Source organism: Tinamus guttatus, unplaced genomic scaffold (genome assembly GCF_059628265.1).
Source record: "Tinamus guttatus ecotype Peru unplaced genomic scaffold, ASM5962826v1 Tinamus_guttatus_pri_ptg000211l, whole genome shotgun sequence".
In the NCBI taxonomy this organism is placed as follows: Eukaryota; Metazoa; Chordata; class Aves; order Tinamiformes; family Tinamidae; genus Tinamus; species Tinamus guttatus.
In genome coordinates this window covers 204,032-221,973 of record NW_028288745.1, presented here as the reverse complement: position 1 = coordinate 221,973, position 17,942 = coordinate 204,032, and the positions used below count along the sequence as shown (strand labels likewise).

At 46.7% G+C, this 17,942-nt stretch overlaps 2 protein-coding genes across 4 annotated transcripts in view; both read right to left on the bottom strand.

Moving 5' to 3' along the window:
* Positions 1-2,834: 2,834 nt before the first annotated feature.
* S1PR1 (sphingosine-1-phosphate receptor 1) lies at positions 2,835-5,155 on the bottom strand. Its single transcript, XM_088524349.1, has 2 exons — positions 5,134-5,155; positions 2,835-4,042 (listed from the first exon to the last, which is right to left on the bottom strand). Exon 2 carries the CDS (start codon positions 3,983-3,985, stop codon positions 2,846-2,848), a length of 1,140 nt encoding a protein of 379 aa, XP_088380475.1. The 5' UTR covers positions 3,986-4,042; positions 5,134-5,155; the 3' UTR covers positions 2,835-2,845.
* Positions 5,156-8,101: 2,946 nt separating this feature from the next.
* The window catches only part of LOC104565825 (putative oxidoreductase ZK1290.5), a 36,710-nt gene continuing 26,869 nt past the window's right edge, over positions 8,102-17,942 (bottom strand). For 2 of the 3 annotated variants that reach the window (XM_088524558.1, XM_088524560.1), the window contains 4 exons: positions 15,411-15,593; positions 14,857-14,916; positions 12,897-12,988; positions 8,128-8,180 (listed from right to left, as the gene is read on the bottom strand). In XM_088524558.1, coding sequence (XP_088380684.1) covers positions 8,162-8,180; positions 12,897-12,988; positions 14,857-14,916; positions 15,411-15,593 — 354 coding nt within the window. In that variant the 3' untranslated portion in view covers positions 8,128-8,161. Of the gene's footprint in view, positions 8,181-12,886; positions 12,989-14,856; positions 14,917-15,410; positions 15,594-17,942 lie in introns of all 3 variants that reach the window. The other variant, XM_088524559.1, reaches the window with a different exon arrangement.

Here is a 17,942-nt window from a genome sequence, read left to right as displayed (position 1 = left end):
ACCTGCTGGCTGTCACCCGCACATACGTAAAGGCCGATAGCCACAAGGGGCTGTGACACCGACGCACTTGGACATGGCTCATCCCTCATCATATGACCTCCAGCTCCGGTGGGACAAACAACCTGAATGCCCTGAAGGCTTCGGGAGTGGAAGACTCTAGACCCAAGAGTCTCTTGAATAAAAAAACATTCCTGCAAACCCAGATAGGGACCAAAATGAAGTCGGGAACCCATGTCACTAGATATTGCCCTTTCTTACTCATCAATAGCACTTGGACTCTCATAATTTACCTACTTTTGGTGCTCTAAGTCTCACTGCTTGGGATAAATCGGCACTTTCCCTTACGACCGTAGGTACGTTCTGTACACACCCCTGCCCCAGGGACGGCGTGGGGAGGTAGAGGGAGGCAGGCTCCATCTTTTGCACAAATACGGATTCAACATTTTTTCCAGCTTTGCTCAGGACACGAATTAAAAGGCTAGGAAGTGAGCACACATGAAATCATTCCTTCCGTCCAGGCAGACAGATGGAGAGAAATTCCAGCCTCCTTCCACTCTTTTGTCTTGAGGGCATTTTTGGAATTTCCTTGAGGAAGCGAGGTTGCGACCCAGAGCCTTCCTCGTAGAGCCGGCTCCGCGTTCCCACAGTCCGCGCTGCGCGGGGAGGACGCGCGCTGCGAGGAGGTGAGGTTTATCTGTACACCCAACTGCATCCGGTGCGAGCGCCACGAGAGCTTCCAGCAAGACCTAGAGGGAACGGCCGCAAGGGAGGAAATGGAAGTCAAAGCTCTACAAGTATCCCGGTCCCTGTTCAAATCCACGGCCATGTTCCTCGCCTTGGGGTGGGCCTAGGGAGGCTACAGCAGATGCTGACCTGAGGCCGTATTTTACAAACTGAAGTTTTGTTACAAGCATCATTTAAAACTGATGAGGGATGAGTGGTTAGATGCTGTTCTTCCATTTAGAAGATTACTCTGGGCAGTGGTGGCCAAGCTCAGAGGCATCTTCTGCTCCTGTTTCACTGTTTGCTGGGGAAAAGGTGCTTGCCAACATGCTGCTATTCAGATTTTTTATTGGTATTTCATCAGTATAGCATATGTGCTGGTGAGAGGAAACTAAAAAACCCCAAGCCATAGTCTAGTGTTAATTTAGTATTCTACATGATCTTCTAAGTGGCATTAAGCATCTGTGTCTTGGCTGGTTGGAAAGATCCCACACAACAGGCTTAATCCAGTGGGTACTCAACTAAATTCTTCTATTGACTTCTGCTAACAAGAAACCAAACCCAATGTGAAAGCCCACAGGAGTACAAAACTAATATTGTGATAACAGAATCTTTAAAAAAATCAGTTTATTAATGTTTAGAAGTCAATAAAGCTATGTGCAAATTGAACAATAAAAGTCAGAAACTTTTTAAATACTATTTTTTTTTAAACCAGGAAAAAAATCAGTTTAATTGCACTGGAAATCTTACTACAAAGGCGATATATTTTCTTTACAAAACAATATTTTTAAGAATTGCCAATAACTGTAAATCAGTCAATTGCTCTCAGCTATCCCAGATATACCACTTTTGTTACAGTAATACCCTATGTGCATGAAGTCTCCCACATCTTTTAAAATTATTTACATTGTACACATTCAACCCCATTAGCACAGGTTAGAAAAACAGAGGAATAAAAATGACGCTGAAAAACAAATACATTCAATTTAATGAAAGGTACTTCTTCCATGAACTGATAAAATACAGACATCCTTGCTGAAATTATAAACATCAACAAAATGTGCCAAACTCTGTATTGCAATTTGTTATGGAAGTGCATTTATCTGTAATCATTTCACTTAATTTTTTTTCTCAAACTCAAGGTATTCCTTTTAGTTTTTCTGACTAATCTTTACCTTTGGAAATACTATGGACCTAACACTGAAATTACCCTTCAGTTTTTACTTTTTTTTTTTTTTTTTACTTCGGCAAAAATCCTACTATTGTCGATAGTATTTTATACTATTAGATTTACTTTCACTCATCTTAAAGAGAAATGGCCTTTAGCTCTACCTTGCATTTGCCAAGGTAATGCAAACTAAGAAGGTAATCGGTGTATGGGGCCAAACGCCCCTCCGAGCTATTCCGTAGAATTGGAAGCAGTCAGGGTTTGGGTCGGTGAAAAGTAACTGCAGAGCCTGACTCGTGGTCTTCGAGTGCGCTCGGGACCATCGGCAAAATTTCACAGCTACAATCTTGCTAAATACAACCCCAACAACTCTGGACTCTGCAAATAAAATTTGTTACTCGACCAGAAGCTCTGGAAAGGGATGCAAAATGATGGTTGCGCACGGTCCCGCTCGTGCTGGTGGGATCTCTCTCCTTGCTACGTGCCAAACAAACGCTTCTGCCCAAGTGGAGCAGAGCCATGGCTACATTCGGGACCAAAGGATCTTTGTGTCAGTGTTTTGCTGCAAGTAAAGAAAAAAAAAAAAAAAAACAACTTCACATTCTTCTCACAGGAAAAACCAAAGCCTCGCTCTCCCTTTCTCTCCTCGCCCGCTCCCTTGCTCTCGCGTGCACCAGGCATCAGTCTTTCGGAGTTACTAAGGAGATTTCACGATATGAATGCGCCCGACAACCCCGGGCTGCCTCAGTGCAAACACAAAACACGCTCCAGGGAAATGGGTTTTCGAGCCAGAACAGCGTGTCCCGTTTCTGGGCGCGCAGCCTCGCGGGCGCTGCTCGCCTCGCTAGAACTAACGCTACTCGCCCGCCTGGCCCGGCGCCGCCGCCGCGAGCGGGAGGCGTCCCGGCCGGCGCACTGCAGAGGGAAGGCTCCCACAGGCCTCCGCGCTTGCTCCTAAGAGGACGAGGTGACGTTGCCCGAAGACATGATGGTTTCGGGACGGTCGCCTTCCTCCTTCTGCGGGTGGGAGGAGTTGTCGGATTTGCTCCGGCTGAACTCCATCCCGCCGATGATCGGCCTCTTGAATTTGGTCCCAGCGTCTGCGGGGGAACATTTGCAGCAGCACAGGATCTTGATGAAAGCCCTCCTCATTTCTTTGTTCGTTAAGGTATAGATGATAGGGTTCGTGGCCGAGTTGAGCACAGCCAGCACTAAGAAATACTCTGCTTTAAAGAGGATGGGGCAGGTTTTCACCTTGCACCCTACGTCCAGTAAAAGCAGGATGAACAAGGGAGCCCAGCAGGCAATGAAGGCGCTCAGGACTATGATCACCGTCTTGAGCAAAGCTAAGGACTTTTCCGAGCTCCTGGTGGCTTTGGTAATGTTTTTCCGAAACGTCAGCCTGCGGCTCCTAGTCCTCACCATGGAGTAGATCCTGCAATACAGGACGACGATAGATAGCAATAGGCCCGTGAAGACCGTGGTGCAGAAGAGGATATAGTGCTTGTGGTAGAGGGGCAGCACCGTGGAGCAGTTGTGCAGGAGGCTGATACAGTTCCAGCCCATGATGGGCAGCCCGCCTAGGATGGCGGAGATAACCCAGCAGGCGCTGATGAGCAAGAAGGAGCGGAAGCTGTTGCTGCCGTTGTGGAGCTTCATCTTCAGCATGGTGATGTATCGCTCGATGGCGATGGCCAGCAAGCTGAACACGGACGCCGACAAGGCCACGAACATGCTGCCCTCTCTCACGAACCACTGCGAGGGGGTGAGGCTGTAGGTTCTGTGCCCTGAGAGCAGGAGGTTGGCGGTATACGCCACTCCGGCCAGCAGGTCCGAGAGGGCCAGGTTCCCAATGAAGTAGTACATGGGCCTGTGGAACTTCTTGGTCTTCCAGATGGTGAGCAAGACAAAAATATTCTCCAGGATTATAAAACAGCAGATGACGATAAAAACCACCGAGGTGACTCTTATGCCGCTGTCCGTGTTCTCATTGAGCTTCCCCGTGTAGTTGTAATGCTCCTTGATGATGTAGTTGTGGTCGGTGCTGGCACGGCGGCCGGCGACCCTCAGCGGGGCGGTGGTGAGGAGGCTCATGGCGCCGGCAGAGCGGCGCTGCGACGGCCCCAGCGCTCCGCGGCCTCAGCGGCAGCCCTGCAACACAGACACGGAGAGCCACGGTTAGCAGGGGGCAGGCAGAGAGAGCCCCGGGACGGAGCAGGGCAGGAAAAGAGGGAGCCCCGGGGACGGAGCGGGGCAGGAAAAGAGGGAGCCCCGGGGACGGAGCGGGGCAGGAAAAGAGGGAGCCCCGGGGACGGAGCGGGGCAGGAAAAGAGGGAGCCCCGGGACGGAGCAGGGCAGGAAAAGAGGGAGCCCCGGGGACGGAGCAGGGCAGGAAAAGAGGGAGCCCCGGGGACGGAGCGGGGCAGGAAAAGAGGGAGCCCCGGGACGGAGCGGGGCAGGAAAAGAGGGAGCCCCGGGGATGGAGCGGGGCAGGAAAAGAGGGAGCCCCGGGGACGGAGCGGGGCAGGAAAAGAGGGAGCCCCGGGGACGGAGCGGGGCAGGAAAAGAGGGAGCCCCGGGGACGGAGCGGGGCAGGAAAAGAGGGAGCCCCGGGGATGGAGCGGGGCAGGCTGCCCGGGGTGGAGGGCATTCCCAAAGGAGCCCTTTTCCTTGCCCTGTTAACAGGCACCCAAAAAGACAGCTAGGTGCAGCAAGCAGGTAAATTTAGCAAGGTGGGAAGGTCCCAGCATGCAGAACTGCACAGAAAAGTAGGAGTCGGTGAGCACTGAACTTCTTGCAACGCGAAAGCTCCCAGAGCTCTCCCGAATTAAGTTCTGGCTCCTCTCCTGCAGCAGAAGGCTCGCCGCGCGCGGCAGCCGAGGTTTGCAGAGGGAAGGGGCTCGGTTCGTCCAAAACGCACATGCCGGGAAGCCGGCGTGGGAATCACCTGCGCGAGCGGCGGCTCCGCAGCACCGCGGGGCTTCACGAGCGGGAGAAACGGGAGAGCCGCGCGCAGCCCTGAGCGGGGGAAACGGGAGAGCCGCGCGCAGCCCTGAGCGGGGGAAACGGGAGAGCCGCGCGCAGCCCTGGGCAGGGAGGGCTCGGGCTTCTCCCGAGCATGTGCCGCGCGCACAGCGCCCGAGTTGGAAAGCGGGGGGAATCGGGGCGCAGAGGCACCTGGCGCTGGGGGACGCTGCAGGGCCCTTCGCGAGGGCCGTTTGGAGGCTCCGCGCCGCACTCACCTCAGCCCCGCGCATCGCGCTGTCCGCCCGGAGACTCCGGCGGCGCCGCGGGCCCCGCCGCCTTTAACGCGGCTCCTCCCTCCGAGCCCGGCGCGACGAGCCGGGCAGGGCCGGGCAGGGCCGGGCCGGGCCGGGCAGGGCCGGGCCGGGCCAGCACCGCCCCCGGCGCCGCCCCGCGCCTGCCCGCGCGCTGGGGGCAGCGGCCGCCTCGCGAGGGGCCGCCGCCTCTCCCGGAATGAGTCAGGAGGGGCCGCGCCGCCAGCCGGGCCCCCGCGCGCGCGGGAACCGCGCCAGGAGGAGCCGGCAGCCGTTAACGCTGCAAGCGGCCGCAGGGGCGCGGGAGACGGGTCACGCCTCAGGGTGACATGTGCAGCCCCCGCAAGGTCTGCCCTGGTGTTCAGCTGATTTGTAGAGAACACCGAATAGTAGCGCCTTCCTCAGGTATTTTCCTCTAGGAAATCATTCCTGTGTAATTTGCAGCAGCAGGGATATATTAAAGGAGCATGCTTTAATTAAAGGGTGGAATGACTCTGTTTCAGCAATCAGATACAGCAGCTTTCATGTTTAGGTGACTGGCTAGGCAGCCGAGAGGGCCCACACGGCGACACGCAGCTAGGGACTTGCCAAGGCCGCGTCCGAGCAATTCCAGCTCCACTCCAAGCACTGGGAAAACTGTATCACAAAAAGCATCGCGGGGAAAGGAGGAGCAGTCACGTTTATAGCTGCTGGTATCTTAGCTGAGAGGAAGCTACAATATTCCCTCACCCTGGGTCAACGAAACCACATCACCCGACCTTGCACTGATTGATGTTTAGAAACGCCGAGATGCTATCTGGGCACGGCTCAACAGCAGCCATCACAGCCTCCTCGCTGGCGTTTCCAGCCAATTCTACCAAAACACTGACAAATGCTTGGAGAGGCCATTTACTGGGATCATACTCCATCCCAGTTAGTAAAATGAGTGTTCTTAGGATCTTCCTAAACTTACAATAAGCAGCAAGTCCAGCATGAAGGAAACCTTTCCCTCTACAGAGTCACCACAGAAACCCAGGGTTTATGGCTCATTTGAGAAATTTGCTCTGAAACTGCCTATGCTCAGAGCAAGGAGAAAGAAGAACACACTGCCCTTCATCCAGCATTTCCAAAAGCATCTTCCTATTTCCAAAGTATCTTCAAGGGGACTCCAAAGGGAAGATGGGTGCATCATGACCTGGAGCTTTCCCCAGATGAACTGGTTAAAAAAAGCTTACACAGAAGGTCCATTTTTATTAAGGGGACAGCAAATACATACGTGCTCTTCGCTAGCTCAGGTTCCAGGGTCTGGCACCGACACTAACCAAACAAAACCCAGCAATTGCCAGTAGCAGCCTAAATTCCTGTGAGCTTCCCGAAAGGACTGTGGGAATTTCAGAAATCGCCTAGTCAAACATGATGCCAGATGACCCAGGTAAGAGGCCTGAGCTTTAGCATCTTAATCAAAGCCACACAATTTGATATAGCATCCATCATTTTACACCAGCGCAGCCAAAGAAAATTACGAAAAGAGTAAGCTGTCCCATGGAGGAAGAAGAAACAAAACCCTTTTCGGATTACTGAAAATTTAGAAGGAGCCGACTCTGGTCAGATAATGACTCATTCTATTGACATACATTCATCCCTCTGGAATTAGGAGTAACAGGGTCTAGAAATTTCAAATACAAAGAATCTTCTAAAACTTCCCCCCAGCACAACATACAGTAACTCTTAGCCTGAGGAAGAGGATATTACGCAGTCTCGCAGGAAAGTGCTTTGACCTTGTCGGAAAAGAAGCTGCAAACCGGGGCATTCCCAAAGCCCGCATAGGAACAGATCCGCTACAGTCAGTATTCCAGGAGGAGCATCCCTGGCATCATCATCAGAAGTGCTCAGAACACTCGTGTTACTGGATCATGAATCACCACTGCATCAGAGAAGGCTCTGATCGTTATCCATCTCCAAGGGTGATGGAAAACCCTAGGAGACAGACTGGCACAGGATTGTACTCCAGCGCGCTCCAGCTAGCGCCTTCACAGAGCTCAACCTAAAGAGAAGGTACTTTTATTCATCCAGACCTAAGTTCAGCCATAGGGAACCCTTCCTCCCTGATGCACCAGGGCCAAGGCAGCAGAACCCTCCCTTGGGGATATTTAAACACCTGCATGGACACAATCCTGTGCCACGTGCTCCAGGTGACCCTGCTTGAGCAGGAGGTTGGACTAGGTGATTCCAGAGGCTCCTTCCAAGCTCAGCCATGCTGTGATACGAGGGCAGCGGCGATACTGCGTGAAGCACAGGCAGAAATGCCAAGTTCAATCAACCTGTTTAAGAGTCCTATAGAAGTTTGTGCAGGAATAACTTAAGGAAAGTTGGTTTTACTTGTAATGGAGGACAGCTGAAGGAAAGAAACCAAACCAAAGCCATGCCAGGACTTCTTTTCACAGCAATCCCAGACACACATGCAAACTCCTGGTAGGATTTTCAAAAGGACACAAATACTTACTGATTCTAACTGGCGTTTGTCACCTAACTGGTTTTTAACAGTCCTGTGCATTTTATCATGCTCCTACCTATGCTGTTAAGTATTTAACACCCATTAAAATCTGTCAGGAGAAAGGCTAATTTATGCAAATGGATTAAAACAACAATTTAAACGAGCTGTACACAGGTAGAAGTAACAATTAGAATAGTGCTCAACCCCAATAGAGAGAATATGCCATACAGTTCGGAGAAAGCAGAAAGAATGTTGTCAAAGTAAACAAGAAATATACAAAGAGAAAATCTGAAATGATTTTATTAATTTTATCATAACAGTAAATCTAAGACATTGACAGGAGGTCTGAACACTCAAGAGAACCATCTGGACTGACTGTTCAGTTCAAAATGAACTAATGTTTCAGCAGCAGCTCTTCGGAGTTTGGAACAATCTGCTTTGAAACCATCCTTCTCACTGTCAAATTAATTAGTTTTCTATTGATATTCATGGTGTTCAAAAATTCCATATAATCTTCCCTCAGATTAACATCAAAAACCTGGTTTGGAGAAAAAGAGCAATAAAAAGACTGCAAAGACTAGAGGACATGCACACACGCTCAGCGTTACCACATTCTCTGAGAAAGTGCTTCCATATAATATTAATCAATTTATTACTAATGGAATGGACCATTATTTCTAAATGTTATTGTAACAAGTCTACAAGTCTGACTTGATTTTGAAGATGCGTATTTTCAAATCACTAAACAGAACATAAGGTAAAGTGGAAAGTTTTGCTGGAAATCACTGCTCCAAAGCCTTAAGCACCTTAACTAAAGCTAACCACGATGCATCATCTTTGCACAGAAGCTCCACATAGTGATGAATCTGTATTATCCAGCGTTACTAAAATTGCAAGAGAAAGCACTCCAAAAATACATTTTTTTTTAATTCCAGTATAGAAGAAACCATAAAGTCCTGCTCTATGCTTTCTGCTAGGACAAAATAAAGCCACAAATGGACATGATCTCAACATGCTGTTCTGAAGGAAGAGCAGCCTTAGCAGTGGTAGCTCACACATCATGGGATAAAAAAGGGCACTTAGTGTTTCATTAACATAAACTTAAATATATATATAAAAAATACTTCATAAACTAATCTTTCAGCACCCTTAAGCTGCACCCCAATCAAGTGATTTACCCTACATCCAGCCTGGCAACAACATTCTTTCTCCTTTAATGGGATGAATCCAGGTCACAGGGAACCATTAGGAAAGAATGAGTTCACAGAGCAAATAAAACAATCTCTGCTCTTCCTACTACCACATATCCATAACCCATCCCCACAAACATCCCCATACACACTTCTCAGCCAAATTAGGAATTTAACACCAGTTCGTGATTATGGAACTGGGAGGCCTTAGCTTGAAACTCTTGGAAATCTATTTTTCTGGGAGGGAAAAAAGAAAAAGAGGCAGCCTTTAATGGGGCGATGTCGATATCCTGCCACCACACTCCTCCTCGCCGCGTCTCGCGGGGTAAATGGAGCCATGCAGGTTACAGCACAGGGAAGCAGCGCCTGCCTCGCGGACCCAAACGCATCCCGGGCTTCGTGCTCCTCTGGAATGGGTCATTTTGGAGGCAGTTCAGCTTTGGCCCCTTGGACACTCGTAACTATTCTGTAAGAGCTGGCATTAGGTCTGGGTGATGCAGCAGAAGGACAAGTGCCGCCAAATGAAGGCTGCATCATTAATACTATACAGGCACAGGGCCGTGCAAAAGTGCAGATGCTTTAAGGGAGATTGCAATAAGTGCCAAAGATTAAGTACAAAAAATACTCCCAGCAGAGCAACAGAAAAACCTGCCAACCGGCTGGCCTGGCTTTTATTTCTCCCAACTCGCTCCCACCAAAGCTGGGTTGCTTGGAAGGGCAAAGTCAACTGCTTGGATGCGAGGAGGGGCAGCAAATCCAACTTTGAAGCCATCCCAGGCTTTTGAAAACTTGGGGTTAATGTCAACTCTCCTCTCAAACTGCTTCTGCAACAGCTCTTTTCAAAAGAAAATCAGCTGTTAACCACAGTGCAAGTAGGGCGGATACCCTTCAGCCTGGTTGACTTTGAGGGTTTGTGAACTTGACTGCTTTTATAGTTTCCTTACTACACATATTAGAGAGAAAAAGATTTGTCTTCAAATTTACAGAAGGGGTGCAGATACTGCAGAAACTTTTACAGCCCGATAAACACATTCTGAATTATGCACTTCAGAAAACGATTGCCATTATTTCTCAGCTAAAGGCTTTTAAGTGCCTATATTGCCAGTAAAATAAAAGATGAAATTTATAAGAGGAGGAGAGAGGGAGCCACTCAGACAGGAAGCTCCTTGGCTGCACAGAAAGCAGCCTCACCCTTTCCACTGACTTTGTTTATTTTTTTCTTTTCCTTATTTGTATCAAAAGAGTTTCCATTCCCTGAACAATCACGGTGCTCCTGCAAAGAAAGCTGACTGCAATTAGGTGGATAATACTGATAAATCTCTATTTTAAATAAGATAAAGTTTATCTTAGCTAGAGTGGGCTGCCCTTCTAAGTCATGACCATAAATAACCTACATAACATGGTGGAAAAAGTGTGTTACATTTTTCAGCTGTAGTTGCTTGTCTTACTTTCAAGACAATGGTTATTGTGGGAAAATGGGTCTTTTGCTCTATCTCAACAAATGCCACTGCAGAAAGGTAGAAAAGATTCTCTTTAGAGGAAGCTTGTGTTACGCATGTAAGGACAGGAGGTTCAGCCTCAGGGAAAAACAAGCATGGGATCTTTCAAAAATTCACTTGAGAGATGAAATCCTGAATTAAAAACCAACATCTTGAGGGTAGTGATCAAAGAAGAAGTAAAAATGGAGTTAAACTTCCTTGTTTTGTATGTTCAGCACTTTTCTATGCCATTGGTCTTCTAGAAGTTCTTCTATTAGAGAACATTACTGTTCACTGTTCACTTTTCATTTGCTTATTGTCTTACATGTTAGTATTATAATTCAATTTGTGCGTACTTTGGAAACTTCGGGTTAGAAGACATTCTGCAGCAGCCTTAGTTAAAAGAAAATGTTCCACAATTGTGACATCAGCTTAGCTGTAGAGAAGAATATAAAATATGGATCCACAGAGTCGGCCTTTCCCTGGGCAACCTGAGCAAAAGCGGGTTTGCTCAGGGCTTCCAAGCAAGCACAGGCCAAAGCTCCCCAAGCTGCAGTGGGGACAGGGACGAGCAGGGGAGACCTGCGGGGGCAGCTGCAGCTCCTGGCCACCAAGAGCGGCCGCGCCGGCCCTGCCATCCCAGCCACAGCCCTGGCAAGGCTCCTGGGAGCTCCTGCCACACGTGGCTCTGCAGGCCTCAATCTGGTTAGCACAGCGGCTAACATTGCATAAATACTTGGACTCCAATGGTGCCTTTCCATACCTGTTCCTTAAATGGAATCATGCTTTGATAGAAATGTTATTATCTGATTATTCCCTTCCTGACTCTTGTCCTGCCTGGATATACATAGATCTGATAACATGGTGTCTCCACTTCCTAGCGAAAGCAGCTGCAACACACATCCATAACATCTTTAATCGAGGGGGAAAATGAAATCAAACAAAGAGCTGCAAAGCCATCCTCACTGTAATCTGGGAAATCAGAATGAAAACCTAGTTTAGTTGTGTTCACCTGAAGAATTAGCTGATACTCAGAGGTATATTTGCATGCATCTCCCTAAGCCTAACATAATTTCTGGTAGATGTTGCAAAGCCCTAAAGACTTATGCTAATTTTATAAATACGTCTTCACTTTGGGAAATATTGACCCCTCATCACACCAGTTCAACCAGGTATTTTGCAACTTTTAGACACCTGAACTCGCATTCTCAGATCCTGAAGCGCCCCAAACTGCAAACCAGATTTGACAAGTTGGAAACTAATCTCTCCTGTGTAGATTGCTTATCTTTTTGGGGACAGTACATTGTACAAGTGTCAATTAGTGAGGGCAGCATTTCAGAAAACATCTTGTATTTTTTAAAATGATACCATGGTTCGAGACACAAACCTGGACAAGTTTTCTCTGAAATGTTTACGAATAACCACCAGCCAATTTTAATCGAGCTGTAGAGAAGCTCTGCTTTGAGGCCAAGCAACACAGGCTAGGATACATGATAGCTGTAAGTTGTTTCTTGATAAGAAACTAAGGAACTTTCTTCCATGATATGAATAAAACAGAACAGCACTGGGAAAGCTGTCTCAGGAAGTCCACACACAATATAAATCACAGTCAGATTTTCCAAGCCTTTCTAGACACAGGAACTCCTGAAATATCAAACCAATGTGAGTAGAAGTCAAATACTCAGTGAATAAAAGACTCTGCAGGTACATTTTTAAAAAGAGTATCTATGAACTATGCATGTGAGTATTCGGGGGGGGGGCGGTGTGTGCAAACAAGGTATAAAAATCTGAGGAACAATGTATTTGTTAATGAGATCTCCTGGACAAAGTGAAAGCTACACTAACTAATTCTTACTAAAAGCTAAACAAAACTCACCAGAATTTAGAATAGGAGAAAAAGTTTAGCAATAATGAAGACTAATGCCTCTTCATCTGGCTCTTAAGAGCTTGCTGCTCAACTCCTAAGTCACACAGTAAGTTTGTTTGTATGTGCATTTCTCTGCTTTGTACTTTGACTAGGAGCTGGTAAATAATATGCATAAAGCTCTCTGGGGCAGCCAAACTACTATGCAAACACACCCATACAACTCCTTTATGATGCTCTTAAATACTGCTTATTTTTGTGGGATCACGTTCTGACTGAAGTTTAGGTAACAATGTGGTAACAGCATTACATATATTCTTCTCACCTGACTTTTTCTTCTTTGTACATTGTAACCCCCTAAAAAAGTATGTTACAATTCATTTTGTACTTAACATCTGTATTGTACACTAATGCTTTTTATCTTAAGAAGTGGTATCTCCTCATGACTCAATGCAAGGCCAGTGATATCAATGTCAGGCTTTGCATGGGCTTCAATGAACTACGGCTCAGGATTTTAGATAGAAATGCAAGATCTCTGTAGGAAGGTATTATCCCAACAACATCTTTTGTCCGTTATCAGCATTAAAGATTGCATATCAGTTATCATTAATACCCGCAATTAAGCTTACGATTACATTCTTCTGGCAGCCTTCTCCCAAGGCAAGGCACACGGGGTGACTCACGCGGCCCTGACAAAGGCAAAAGCTCCAACCTTGGTTCACTCGACGGGGCTGGGGTCCCAGGACACGCGTCTGCCATCGTGCAGGCTGTTTAGAATCCCAACGTCCTCCTCTGCTATCGTGAAATCGAACACCTAGGGAAACGCACGTACAGCCAGCATAGTACCGAGAGGCCTTATTAAACTCACCAAGATGCATTTAAAATTGAGGCATTCATTTAATTTTTTTCTCCTTTTTGGAAATTATTCAGATTTTTCTCTCTCATTGACAAATACCCTTCTGTGAAGTGGACAGGCTCCACTGCGACATTTGCTCCTTTGCGACTCTCTCACCTCTTGATTTGTAGGCTCGGGTAAATAATTTCATAGCTCTCTGCCCTCAGGCAGGGGTCCAAGACAGTGGTAGTATCAGAGTAGTTTTTGACAACACTCTATGGTCATTGGCAAAGGTGACCATGCAGATCCCCCCTGCTCGCAAACACAAGCTCAGTGTTTCTGCCTGACACTCAGATGGTCGGTTCTTTTCCTCAGAGCTTCTGCCAGTCACAGAATTGCTTGAAGCATCAGGATTTTCCTTTCCCAAAACTGGCAAGCAAAGGCTGTGCTGCTCTCTACCTTGTCTCTGCCTACTTAGGAAAAGCACTTCTGGATCAGCTGCTGCAGAAAGTGCCACAGCTCCTTGGTATCAATTCTACCTTGCAAGCAATCACCTTTCTCCACGCACAGGTCCTCAGGACCACCAAGTTCTCCTGCAATGCCAATGTTGGTGCCAGTGTTTTCTTAGCAGGTGTGTTATTCAAATATTATCACTTCAAAAGCAGGGTTGCTCTGAAGTCTCTGCAGCTTTTGTCAGAGCTCGTTCATATCCAACGAAAAATCCCGCGGAGCTGGAACGGCTGCCAGAGGAGCTCCTCCCATCCCGCCTCAGCCCGAGCTCGCTGCCTCTTGGCCCGCAGCCTCAGCACTCGGGCTTTTAAACCCAAACCACAGCCTAGCACTTGGATAGAGATACTATATAATATATAGTCAGGGCTCAGTGACGTCCATGCTTTGCCTAAAGCAGACCAGAAATGCTCCAGACTTAAGCCAAGCCTCTGGGGTAAGGGAAAAAGGAAAAATGAAAGGCAGAGGGGATAGCTGGTGTCAGGTAACTGTGCCAGCTTTTCTTCCAACCCAAGTGTTTCAGGTTTTGCTGAAATACAAACCCTCAGTTGTGCTGAACCAGTTAGTAGGGCCACACAGTAAACTTCGTAAAGCACACATAATTAATCTGGTGCAAATTAATCAGGGGAAGGAGGGATTTTTCACCCAAATTAGTTCTCTGATGCAGTTCACAAACAGCTCTGCCCCACCACGGAAGGCGGTGTGGATGGCAGAATGAGCAGCCAGGGCAGGACCTATACAGTAAGTGTAGCCAGCAAAAGAAAACTTCTTTGTTTGAGTAAATCTGAACATGCACACAGATGTTAGCTGCAGGTAGGAAGATGCTTGCTTTCTTGCAGGCTTTGCTCCTGATGTGCAAAACAGTTCCTACCCCTAAAATATTTTTGGAGGAACCAACAAGGCAATATTCCCCAAGAGGACACTCCTTCAAGTCAGAGAAATGGAGAGAAGGAGGTATGAATTAAAGACATTGGGTGTAAAGTGAAGAAAAAAAGGATCCTCCCATTTAATTCATGTGTGCCTATCACAAAAAGGAGCTCTCCATAACTAGAATGCGTTGTTCTATCACCACCCAAGTAATAAATAAAAAGGTGATTTACAAAAATCAAGTTGTCTTTGTGGATAACTTTCTTCCTACATAGTAATTAAAATCCCATTTGATTTCTGAGATTTGTGGATTATGGTATTATCCTACAGTAATTTGATGCTACTATAATTTGAGAATTTTAACTGACTTGGCTGATGTAAAACTAGAATAGGAAAACAGGCAGGCATTCCAAAGTATTAAAACAACAACAATTCGGATATTACTCAGATTTGAGTGCACAACCAAATCTTACCTTGCAGTTTTCCTGTATCCTTTCTGCTCTTGTGGATTTTGGAATCGTGACAATCCCGTTCTGAAAAACACCTCATCGTTAAAACATACATATAGTTTCAAGGAAAATAATCTCATTTTCAAAATATTTCCACACATTCTTTATGCCTTCTGAAGTTTTCATTTTCCTTTTAGATGTCACTGACCTTTCTCCATGCAACTTTTTGTAACTGCAGTTACATACACTGCGATTAATTCCAATACATGGTTTATGTCAACTCAAAACATTGTTTCACTGCTCATTGCTTTCTGCTGAGCTACAGAAAGGGAATCATACCCCTAGCCGATTGCGACACATGGTTGAAAAGTATCTTTTATCAGTGGTTCCATTTATCTCTCTCTGCAACCTTCACACATGTAAAACATGTCATGCTTTGTGTTCTTCCTTCCAAGTTTCCAATACAGCTCGTGGGCCATCTGCACATTAAATCGTTCCTGAATAAGTTTGGGGTCAATGTATAGAAACCAAGCTATTTACATTTTAGGAGTTAGGTTTTTACTGCCACCCTCCATTACCTGTATGCTCCAGCGTATGCAGATCTGTGCTGGACTTCTGCCATATTTCTTGGCCAGCTGGATAATGGTAGGATGAGTGAGGGCTTCACCTTTGGCTAAAGGGCAATAGCCTTCAAAAACAATATTTTTGTTCCTACAATAATCCACCAACTCCTGAGGTCTTTGGAAAGGATGGTATTCAACCTAAGATAATAAGAAGAAACTTTCTTCTTAAGTAAGAAGAAACCTTAGATAAATAAGAAGAGTACATTTAGAAGAATCGTTAATATTTTTTTCTTCATCTTCTTAAAAATACACGAAATTACTACTGCTCATGCGCATGCGTATAACGGACTGATCTGACCGGTTTGCCTCAGACCAGGCCTGGTGTCTACTTGGAGTGGGTGCCCAGAAGATCCTGCATGCAGAGCCTGGCAGGACGGGACCATGGTAGAAAGGACCCCAAGCTGCCAAGAACCAGGCAGGAGCGAAAAAGTCTCACAATACAAAGAGTTGTTGGAAGCAAAAGAAAACAAAGGTTATTGGAAAGTAAAGGGGGAAAAGAAGGATTTCAAAACAGCAGCCTGGCATTTAGCCAAGCTCAAACTTATTATTTAAAAAAAAATATTCCACAGAATACACTGTTAGAAACACCCCTTCCTCTGCACTTGGATGAAAGAGATGGCGTTTTCCTTTGTAAACCAGCACAGCAGCATGTGATGTGGCTTCAGCCCGGCGACCGTCACCACACGCGCGGGGAGCCAAGGCCCGCGCACGCCCGAGGAAAACGCTCTGCGCAGCCATTACCTCAGCGCGGCGGCGCTGGAAATGCGCTCCTACCATAAAAGGGCCAAACGGCCTTTTCCTGTTTCTCATCTCTAGGACACGGTGTCTTCTGCGACAACAATAGCCGGGAACAATTGGCTGGCGCCCAGTCAACGCGCCGAGAAAAACCCGCGTCGCTAGAGCCTGGGCTGAGTCAGCCAAAGCTGCCAGGGCCCAAATTACTAGGTGGACTGGGGACCAAGGTTCAAGCAGCAGACACATCCATGCCTTCAACCTTTGATGTTTCTTGACCTCTGTGTGGCCCTTGTCTTTCGTGTTTCTGTTTGTAAGCCCAGGGTTTAGGTCATACGTTTATTAACTTTTCTTGCACCTGAGCCGGCTAGAAAATGTTGTGATTGTGCGTTATGCAAAGCAACGAGGAAGAGACAGCCCGAGAAGCGGCTCCTTCTAGGAGCCAGCGTAACCCAATGCAGGGCAGCCCCAGCACTGCCCTCCCCATCAGGCTACCCCATGACAGCAGCAGTATAACAACATCCAGCATAATACACAGCACAGCCTAGAAAACATGGACAGAGGGACTGATTCAGGGTCAAATGCTGAAAAATCTTGAGTATCTCACAACGTGCTGCAAGGAGCTTTGGGGGCAGCGGGGTGCAATGGTCCAACAACCGGTCCCGGCCACCAGCATCAGGCCTTGGTCTTTGCACCACGTTGCAGGTCCCTTTCCTGCATCTGGACTGCAGTCAGCTTCTCAACCAAAATGCACAATTTTCTAACCATCTTCCTTTAAAAAATTAAATTTTAAGTCCAGAAACAACTTTCCCTCTAGAGCAGCAGTAGGTGAGTTTATACTCAGAGCGTTTCCTGAGGCCTCAAAATTCTAAATACCTCTCTGCCCTGTGCAAGTTTACTTAATGGGGTATAAGGCTCAATGCTATCACAGACAGTAATGTTACTTTAATCCATCTGAGCCTGATACACAGCAATTTGCACTTGCACAAAGGCAGAGAGGTACTGAGAAATACCCCTTTGTCAGGGAATCAGGGGATAAACAATTGATATGTGGATTCAGTATATGATTATATATACTTATACATATATTAAATGAAATGTACACATTAATTAGATTCTTAGAAAAACATAACTTTTCCCTAATAAGCAATGGCCATGAGGATCTTCAAAGAGGCTGCAGCTCCCTTGAGCACAGATCCAGACACTGCCAAGTCGGCTACAAACTCTGGGATCTACACAGGGAGCTGCCAGGCTTGGTGCTTCATTCTGCATGATGCTAGAACAAAACCCTTATTGTGGTTTTCTGTAGAGTGATTCAGTATTTTTTTTAAATAATAATTGGTTATCTTAAAAGCTGCTTACTTGCTCCTACTTGCCTTAACAAGACTATGTTCTTGAAAAGCCTCCTCTCTCCCACTTCGGTAACAAATGTGATGAAACTGTTCCAGCCAGGAACTCAAAGGGGAGGCAGCGCTTACTACCGCTCTGGAAAGTCTACCCAGTCTGATAAAGAACTGCTTTGCTCCTGTCTTCCCACTTCCTACAGCACAGAAAAATAATTTTCTGTTTTAACATAAGAACTGGCAGGACTGAGAGAACACCCTCAATTCTTCATGCAATTTTAGCAGGCCTAACGGGAAAGCGATTTTCCTTCATTTGTCTTTTTAATAATTAGTTTCTATACAACAATTGTCTGTAAATACTTAGTGCTGAGAAATAAAGCTCATTTAAAAAAAAGTAGGCAGCTCAGTGCAT